The sequence below is a fragment of the Poecilia reticulata genome, linkage group LG3, assembly GCF_000633615.1.
Source record: "Poecilia reticulata strain Guanapo linkage group LG3, Guppy_female_1.0+MT, whole genome shotgun sequence".
NCBI classification, from domain to species: domain Eukaryota; kingdom Metazoa; phylum Chordata; class Actinopteri; order Cyprinodontiformes; family Poeciliidae; genus Poecilia; species Poecilia reticulata.
Genome location: NC_024333.1, coordinates 6,714,465 through 6,724,647, shown reverse-complemented (window position 1 = coordinate 6,724,647; position 10,183 = coordinate 6,714,465). Strand labels below are relative to the sequence as shown.

Genomic DNA, 10,183 nt, shown 5'->3' with positions numbered 1-10,183 from the left:
GACAAAATGTGAAAAAGTTCAAGTGGTTTTGCAAGGCACTGTAGTGCAGATGTAATTTTTTCGAGGAAAAACAATTCAATTAAAAACAAGGGATTACACCTCAGAACTGAGATCTGACTGGTTTTATGGGGCACTGGCCCCATTTACCAAATATTCATCATTTGTATACTTTTGGCTCAAAGATTGGAACACTATTCAAAATGACCCGAATGTTATAACACTTTTGCACAAACTTTATGCACATAGAAGAAAAGTAGACTTTTTTCCTTTTTGTTTTTTTTGTTTGTTTTTTTTTTTACAATATCTCACTAAATATATTTACATGACATACAATTTGCCATCAGTGCAATACATAGGAATGTTGCATATTTACCAAATGTTAGACTCTTTCCTTTATGAAGAAAAATAATTCCAATGATTAAAGTCGAAGTAACCAATGTGTAAAATAACATGTGCAACCTTTATAGTTTTAAACAGCTTCACAGGAAATAAAAAAAAATATATCTTAGTACCACCCTATCAACAATCAAATATCAAGCCTTGGGAAAAAAAACAAACAAAAAAAGTAATAGATCACATGTTACATATATGCCTTCATACATGTAATGAATTGCTCTGGTACAAATATTAAATATAACTTTGGCAGTTTATCAGGAACAAAGTTGTTGGAAAAAAACAAAAAAAAAACACGAAACAATAAAGTGTAAGCAATGTCGTGTTAAGCTTGCCTTCCAAAGCTCATGTTCACAGTGGTTGTTCAGGAAGGCCGGAAGCGAAAAAACAACCTGAAAAACACAAAACAAAACGCTAAAAAAAAAATAAAAATTCCACTCTTTTATGCTAAGACAGTTAGCACTGGAGGCTCTCGCCAACGTTGTCACGGTTATAAAATTACAAACATCTACGAGGGTTTACATAGCAGTCATCGCCATTTAAAAAACAAAAAACACAATCAGACTTCAGGTCGACGTAAAATACAAACAGTTCTGAAAGGCGAGGGACAGGACCCTGCTCGGCGGTCACTGTGGAATCATGGGAAAGACAGGATTAAGAAGACATGCACACAACAGTGCAGAGTGGAAGAACGGGAAGCCAAAAAAAAAACAATAAAATAAAATAAATTAATTAAAGCCGAGGGTGCGAAATCAAGACGTCTGCAACAATCAAAACGCCACACGGTCAAAAAATACTTACACCGGACAAAATAACCGAGCAAATTTCAAACATACTAACTTCACCATAATTCATATATGTTAATTTTGTTGTTTTTGTTTTGTTTTGTTTTTTTTTCACTGGTTTGGCACTTTATTGGAACAAATCTCTGCTCAAAAAGACTAAATGTTGTACAAAAGGTATCCATGTCTCATTACAATAACTCGTAGAATATAGTACTTAATAGTGAGCATACGGTAAGTAAACACTTGTACATACTTTTAGTTTTAAAATGAACATTCCAACAGATGTTTTTACGCACATGCACAGAAAACAAACAAACACGACTCTCGCTCTCGCTGCTTTGCCACTTTGTGAACCCGCTTCCCTTCTCTTTGGACGAACTCGTTCTGATGCCGCGTCCGGCATCTATTGCAAACAACGGCCGCGCGACCACGCTCTCTCTATTCCCCACCCCGCATCTATCCGATCTGAAGACGACACGACTCTTAATACTGCATTTTTTTTGTTTTGTTTTGTTTTTGCCTAATTTACTCCGGACTATGACACTTCCTCCGCTGATCGGGTGTCCGTCTTGAGACGCACAAACTCTTTGGCCACCTCGTCGTTGGTCCTTTGAGAGAGTATCCTCATGATGGTGAGGCCCGTTTCGTCCATGGTGATGCTCTTTACCAGCGGGTAGCAGGCCGAGCAGCTGCCCTTTTCCGCCAGCTCCCGGAGCGGGATGACCGTCATGCCGATGATGCGGTCCTCGCGGGCAAAGCAGTAATCCTTCACCGAGACGTGGAGCTCGTAGACCTCCGGACCGTGTTCGTTACTCAGAATACTGAAAGAGATGAGCGGATCACAGTGTAGGGTAAAGAGCCCAAAAATGAAGCGCAGCACTACTTCAACATATTTTTACTCAAGTAGAAATAAAAAAAAAATAAAAGAAGAAAAAAACGTTGCTTCTAAACGGGAGCAGAAATTTGAGAAAGATTACTGGGATAAAGTAACTGACCGGATTAGTACGTCATTGTCTTTTGCACGGCTTTTTTCCCTTATTGAGTTTTAAGACAGTATACAAATTTCATTTATCAAAATCAAGACTATCAAAAAGTCAAAACAAGCTGTCCAAAGAAATTACTCATTTAAAAGTAATGAAGTATTTGGTAAAAAGACGACTCGAGTCAAAACATGAATCATTTCATATTTAAAAATGACCTCATCAGATGAACCAAAATGTAAAGCTGCATGGAAAAGTTGGTATTTTAAAGATCAAAATGAAAGTAGAAGCGTTTATTTTTTAATTAATTCACAATTACTGGATACAAAAAAAAAATTGAATAGCAAACAGAGGTATTAATAACAAAATAAATAACAAATTAGATAATAAAACGACAAAAAATAAATAAAATAAAGGAGGTAAACATTGAAATGAATACATTTAATATAAAAACAAAACACAGAGTGTGATCAATGCCAGTGGTGTCACAACAAAAGTGGAGAAATTTAACGGATGTGGGTTAGGAAACTTTATTTCTCCTTTTAATCTTTACAGTGACGTTCTGATTGGCATTATTATTATTATTATTATTATTATTATTATAAACAATATAATCAACAAAAAACATGCTGGAGTAAAAAGAATAAATAAGTAAATAAATTAAGGATAACAAAATAACACATTTTGTGATCTTATTTGTAGCAGATTGATTTGAGTTGCATGTAACTGCAGACGGCCCTCAAAGTTTTCGTAGCTGATACACACATTCAACAAACACCAAATTTTCCAAACATCGGCATTTTGATGGCTGTTTTAAAGCAGTGCTATAGCAGAAATTTAATTTTTTATTTTATGAATTAATACAAGAAACTCAAACAAAGAGACAAAAAAAACCTCATTCATTGACACTTCCGAATCGGTCAATGTAGATCCAAAATTTCCCGTAATAAAGCTGGAATAATGAAACAAAATGTTCCTAGGAATTTGAAATTAATGTAAGGAAGTCAAATTGTTCACACCAATCTGACTTGTAAGACTGAATGTAATATGGCTTCTTTTAATATAAAACACATTGGCTGGCAATAAAAAGCAGATACTATCCATTTCTGATGTTTTGTGCTCTATTAATGCAATCCAATCATACGGAGATATTAAAGTCTTCACTTTTATGCACATTGGTGCTTATGATGAAGTAAATACCAATATGCCTGAACAACTCCTAATGGGCTGTAAAACCTTATGGGCAACATCAAAGTTTCTTTATTCATATTTACGTTGGAAGTAATTAATACCAATCTGCTCTGAAATCTGCATCAGAGTGCTCACATCAAAGCAAAGCAAAAACATGTTTTATCTTTTTCTTTTTTTGGGACGCTGGCATTGGTCTCCGTTCCCAGTTGGATTTAATCTGTCAGTAAGCAATCATGACTGGATGACATTTTCCCTGTGAAAAGGTTCCCTGTTATATGCATGACAATGATGAGACACTGGAGTCATGTTCAGCCACTGAACGTCTCCACTTAGACCAAACATTTGGCAGCCAAGTCTTCTAGATCGCTCACATCGTGGATGAAAAAAAGCCAAGAGTGTTTGCATTTTATCAGAAAAATGGTGAGCTAATCTATTTCATGCTAGCAGCATAAACCATATACAATTGAAGAAAATCACATACAATTGAGCTCAAGGCTTAATTGTTGTCTTCCCAGATCCGAGGTCCTTTTGATGCATCGGAGCAACTGGACTACCCCGGGATGTTGGACCTCCAAGGCCCAGAGTCGTTTAGAACCAGGCTGCTTCAGTTGGTCGGGTCAAGCTTTGGAAACATTTGCACCCCAGAAAATAAGGTCAGTAAACTACATAAGCTTACTGAATGCGAAGGCTATTCATCTCCAATGGCACAGCCATATTTCAACATGGCATTACTGGGTGCAGATTAGCCTTTTTAGTCTCCAAACTTACAGGTAATTTGAGGATTTTTGGGATGTGCTGAAGACGTCTAGTGTAAAAAAAAGTTTAAACGTCGTCAACAATATCACAGTGAGATGTGGTTGTTGTTTTTGTTTTTTTTACAAGTTAGTGACATGCAGTAAATTCTGGCTTTTTGAATCGTGGTATTACGTCGGCTGGCTCGACTTTCTGCTTTGCAGGCTGTATTTGAAGACTGCAGTCCTCTTCAAATAGAGGGTCCTTAAATGTTGTTGCTGTTGTTTAACGCAGAAATACATTAGGGACTTATAATTAGGATCCTCGTTAAACCTTACTTTAGATCCTCCCAGTGAGGTAATAAAGGGACAGGTGGAAACAGTTCAAAGAACTCCGATTGTTTGACTTACAGCTGCATCATATTTAGACAAAAAACAGTAACAAAGGACAAACCCTTACAAGGCTTTATCAAACAGAGTGTGATACTCACTACTGGAATGTTTCATTGTACTTTGGCGACCAGTTGTTGTTCTTGGTCTTGGTGCTAAATTTGCGCTTCTTGTCAGCGAGGTGTGGACCAATGGCGTTGACCTCCACGAACGGCCGGAACATGGCGTTGGTCTGCCACATGAGGTTGTTTATTCCAACCACTGAAATGAAGAAGAAATAATTGCAGAATCACCAAAACAAAAACAAAAACAAAAAAAAAACAGAGCGGTGAATTTAAAAATCTGATATTTTTCCAATAACTGAATGTACCGTCCTAGAGTGGGAGCAAAGAAGAGTCAAAGTTGGATTTTTTTTTTCCAGTATTATTGAAGTGGTTTTAAGATGGAGACAGAAGAACAATGGAGATGTAAGCTGCTGTTTAAAAAGTACTTTCTAAGACATGTCAAATCATTGTTACAGTTTATTCAGGTGGTAAGAGAAAGCGAGGCTTTAAGCCAACAATAGCCTAGCAAACATGTTCTGTTTTACCTGTTTGAGTTTTCCACTCTTTTTCTTGTCGTACATGACAGATTTAAAAATATATATATATTTCTGTTCTTGTATCGCTAAACAGTAAAATAGCAGAAAAATAAATAAAAACCATTGACTCCTATATGTAAATTGGAACTGTTTGGTCAGAGCAGCATGGTTCTTTTGATGCAGACTAATATAAAGAGCTGCTGGTTTAGTTAACCACACATTTGCACCGGTGCTTAGCATTTATGTTTCAACTCAAGTTAGGAAAGTGAAAGTGATGGAATAACTTATTGTCTGATTAATTCAATTTGGGGGACCTCGAAAGTATTGAAATTACTGCTCACATGGAGAGTTAATCCTTCATTATGAACCAAACAATACACAACATGGAGAAAAACAATGTTATTATTGGTGCAGCAGGACACTGTGAATACATTAACCTAGCTGTGTATGCACAATTCAATACATCTAAATCAACACACACACACTTCAAAGATGTTCAGGAAATCCCATCTTTAGGGATTAGCTAAAAATGTAATCATTTTGTCTTGTTTTAAAAATAATAGAACAGCTGCTCGATGTCGCCTCTTCTTCTGATGTGGTGTAAAACAAATTATGACAGTTCACATCAGGAAAGCTAACATTTCTTTTTTTGCAGGAATTATGCTTTCATATTTTCGTACAACATAATAATATAGTGCCAGCTAAGATCAGAGTATGTAGGTCAAAGATGTACAAAATCTGGAGATGTAAAATTGCCCACAAAATTCTGATTGTTGCATCTCTGGAATAGTGATTTCATTAATATAGAGTTACGATACATTGCAAAGACAAGTTGATAAACTGAAGTTTGGTTTAATCTTAACCAAACACAAATAGACACCATATAAAGCACACAGCCATGAAATGTTAACTAGAAACTCAATAAATAATAACTAGCAGCTGCTAAAACAGCAAATTTTATTATTTTTTACTTAGTATACCGTGCAAGTATGTTAACGCGGTAATGCTACTGTGAGATTACATTAATAATCTCACATCAAACACGTCCCGCCTTTATGAGCAAACACTGAAATTCACATAATAGGAATAAAACATTAAAAATATAAAGAAATATTTATTAACGCCCACATTTTAGAATCTGTCTTAAAGAACCTTTCGGATTTGAAAGTAACTGCAGTAAATGAAGCTCAGTTGGAGATAAAATCGAACATCCATACGCAAAAAACTAACAAGTAAATTGTTTACCTATTCATCATCTTGGTTGAGCGCGTAAACATTTGTTACTATATTCCAACAAGAGCCGTCAGAATATCAAATTGTTAAACTGGTGAGACACCGGCACGGCAGAAGAAGCCATCATGTCATGATTGGAGTCATCGCCACTTAATTGCACTAAACCCAACAGCTGTTCAAATGTTTCAAAATAAATACTGCTGTGCTAGCTCTGTGACAAAACACACACTCTTATAAATAAGGTTGAGTTTAATGCAAGCTACCAGGCCCGTGTCTGAAACAGTTATGGTCTTCAGCGCGATTACTTCAACCTGAAGTGTTTTTCACCTTCGGTTTCTGTCTGCAGGGACAGTTTCCAGCAGAGACGCTCCCGTTAGGAGCGGGACGGCGTTCTCTGAATCTGCAGAGAAACACTTGTGATTCGGCGGGCCCCGAGCGTAGGAGGAAGCTTACCCTTAACGCTGATTTTGTGTTCTCCTGTGCCAGGGTGAGAGACGAGAGTCACTTGCATTGACACCTCCCCCACGGATCCGTTGGATGACTGACCTGGAGACACACCAAAAACAGCAACGGGAACATTGGAGGGAGGCATGAAGAAAACCGGAGCGGAACGGCGGGGAAGAGAGGCGGAGAGGATGCCAGGAAGAGCAGAAAGACGGAGAGGAGATGCCAGCAAACAATCCAAACCTGTGGGTGAAGCTTTTTTCTTTTTCCAACATTTTTTTTTTTATAAATGTATAAAGATGAGATATCCAGAAATACCTCCCGAGGAGAGCTGTGTATAAACACCTCTCCATGTCGAAGCAGAAAGATTATAACGTGAAGGATAGACTAGATTATAAACCAATCGCAAAAGAAAAGCAAACGCTGCCAGGCATTGACTTCAGGCAAAACAAAAACAGAGAAAAAAATGAAAACAGGACTGAACCGTAATGTGTCTGTTGTGAAAAGGAATGGAGCAGCAGATGGAAAACACGAGGTAAACTACATAAATATAATATCCCACGTCAAGAAATGATCACAGTGGAGATGAAAAGGAATATAAATGATCTTTACTGTACGGTGCTGCATAAAAACATTGTTGTCTTTTGAGCGGCTTTCAGATTTTCTCACATTTCAACGGCACATTTCAATGTATTTTATAGCGAGTTTATGCAACAGATAAATACAAAGTAGAATGTAATTTTGAAAAGGAAGCAAAATCATTGTTTTTCAAAATTATTCTGATAACGGTGGGATTTATTTGCATTCAGCCTCGTTTTACCCCTGATAACTTGTGTGGAGAAACCTATGGGGCCCACAAGTCCCACTATCAGTAAACAGAACTGGGCTGTTTGTATTTTAGTCTTGATAAAGAAGGAATAAAGTTTGGAAGAAATTCAATGCAGAGCCAGCTTTTATCTCCTCATTTTACCACTGCTTAATCAATCACACAGAAACGGAGAGATTATCTCACTTCTGCAAATCTACCGCAGCGTTGCCATCCACTCAATTATAAGGGACAGTTACTTTTATTTAGCTCTAAAACACTCCTAAAAACACTTTATGGAACCAGAAAAAAATACATTTTTCTTTGGGAAAGGAGAAAATTAATCGTTCTTTTTTTTTGGTTTGTTTTAAGCTGTAGTGAAACAAAAATATAAACATCATTTAAAGTTTTATAAGGAAGAAAGCACAAACTGTTCAAAGTACAAAGCAAGTTGTACAAAATAAATGTAGAAAAATCAAACTAACCGTACTTTGTTATTTGAGGCCTACTGACAGAAAAAGTTAGATTTTTTTTTCTGCTGTTAGTGTCGCTCTGTTTTGAGACTTTTATGCAGATAATCTGTAAAAAAAAAAAAAAATACAAATCATAAGCACCAATTAAAACAAACCTTTTTATTACCTTAACATACAAAACACAAATCAAGTTTCTAGTGGTGGCAGCATCATGCTTTAGGAATATTTTCTTCTGCAGGTCATTTGATGACAAAATGGCTGCCGCTACAAACAGAGCAGCCGAGAAGAAAACCAGTGTTGGTAAAGAGGCAGAACAACATTAGCCTAACAACTACAACGGAAAAGTTTAGATGTAATGTTTAATACTGTGATGTGGAAAAAAAACGTGAAAAAGTTCAACAGGTACAATTTTAGTAAATGAGTTATGCCATAAACATGACTTAACACCCGTCATGAAGATGAAGGAGTTTTCATTAATGTTTACGAATGTCGTCATGAAGAGTCATTCGCTAAATAATGACACTTCTAATGCAAACTTGACCATTTTAATGGACTTTGATGCAAGTTTTAATGTAACTTCACGTTGAAAGTGTCATTTTTTTACCAGATGACTTTATGAAAACAGTCGTAAACATTTATGAAGACTCCTTCATGTTCATGATTGATGTTATGTCACGTTTATGACAGTGTCATGCAAGTCTTGTGCACACCCTTACAAATAAAATGTTACCAATTTATTTTTTACAACAGCATGAAGGTGATGAACCAGGAAGTGAAACCAACCAGTCGAGAAAGAACCTAAGCTCCAACCTCAAGGAGGAAACATCTATTCCGGCAGCATCCGGTCACGCCTTAGTTACAGTTTGATCAAAGAGGGACGGATGATTACAAAGAATTTCTGTGTGATTTGTGGGAGCTCCACCCATTTCAGCTGTCTTATTGTTTTCACCGAGATCGGTTAGAAAAAACACAACAAAAAACTCCTGTAACTACACATTTTGGTTAAAAGGTTCTATGTGTTCTTTGACAAAATAATAGATCATTTAATAAATAAGCAGATGGAGTAGAAATAGAGTGGGATTAATGTCGCACATGGAAGATGGAAAAAAAAAAAAAGCGAAGGTAGTTACGATACAACAGTGAGCAGAGTCGGGAGTTGAACTGAGAAAAAGTGGTAATAAAGAAAAAAAAACATAAGTAAAGATGAGATTTTGATTAGATCTGCATTTTTTGCACTAATATTATTCCCTCTCCATATTCACAGTTGTTAATGTTTGGACTTTTAGCTGTAGACCATTCAAGCGAGATGACTGCAAATTAAAGTATTTATAAGTGGTTGTTAAACTTAATCTCAATAAATTTGCAGTTTCACTGATGATTTCGTTTCATTAATTCAATTAAAAACATATTAAACTTATGACTATGGATTCATTACAAATGTATACAAATTGTTTAGTTCAGTTCAGTTTCTTAGAAAACATAAAATGTTGAAACAAAAATCTCAGCCTGTATTAAGCACTCAATATGAGGTGCTTCATTTCAAAAACGAATTTCTGAACGAGATGATCTTTTCATGACGTCCTAATTCACGGATGCCGCGACACCGTGAGAGCAACTTTGACGGAACCAAACCAGAAACAATCTGCTGTCGCCCTCGGAGCACAGGGGCGGCTGATTAACGAAAACGGCGACGCAAAACCCGCCGCTGCTGCCGTAAAGCCCCGTCGAGCACACCTCACTACCTGCGGACATCTTTACTGGACCGCCGCAGATAAAGAGTGACAGCGCGGCGAGAAATCTGTGACAGGGTCGAAATGGGATGAGAGACGGGTGAGGCAGGGGAGGGTGTGGAGGGGGAGGAGAAACACGGAGCCATCTCAAAATAGCACTCGGCGGAAAAGCCGCGCAAACCCGGCCCCATCTGCCAGTCAGGGGAAAGCAGTGTGGCTGGTTGGCCTGCTGGCTGCCAGACAAGCCTCCTCCCACAGCCTTTCTGCTTCCTTGCCGCCTGCCTGTAGAGCATTCTGCAAGGCTAAGCACACTGAGGCAAGCATGAGCTATGAGCTTTTATGCCCCACTGGGCCGCAAGTCCCTCGTGGGGCTATTTGGACACCTGAGGGGATTTCGGCCTTGTTATGCAGAGTTATAGCAGGGGGGTTAAGGGAGGAGAGGGAGGAG

At 37.6% G+C, this 10,183-nt stretch overlaps 1 protein-coding gene across 3 annotated transcripts in view; it reads right to left on the bottom strand.

Moving 5' to 3' along the window:
- Nucleotides 1–377: 377 nt before the first annotated feature.
- Nucleotides 378–10,183, bottom strand: part of unc13c (unc-13 homolog C (C. elegans)) — a 168,279-nt gene continuing 158,473 nt past the window's right edge. For all 3 annotated transcript variants that reach the window (XM_008404760.2, XM_008404759.2, XM_008404761.2), the window contains 3 exons: nucleotides 6,737–6,829; nucleotides 4,572–4,731; nucleotides 378–1,999 (listed from right to left, as the gene is read on the bottom strand). In XM_008404760.2, coding sequence (XP_008402982.1) covers nucleotides 1,714–1,999; nucleotides 4,572–4,731; nucleotides 6,737–6,829 — 539 coding nt within the window. In that variant the 3' untranslated portion in view covers nucleotides 378–1,713. The remainder of the gene's footprint in view (nucleotides 2,000–4,571; nucleotides 4,732–6,736; nucleotides 6,830–10,183) is intronic.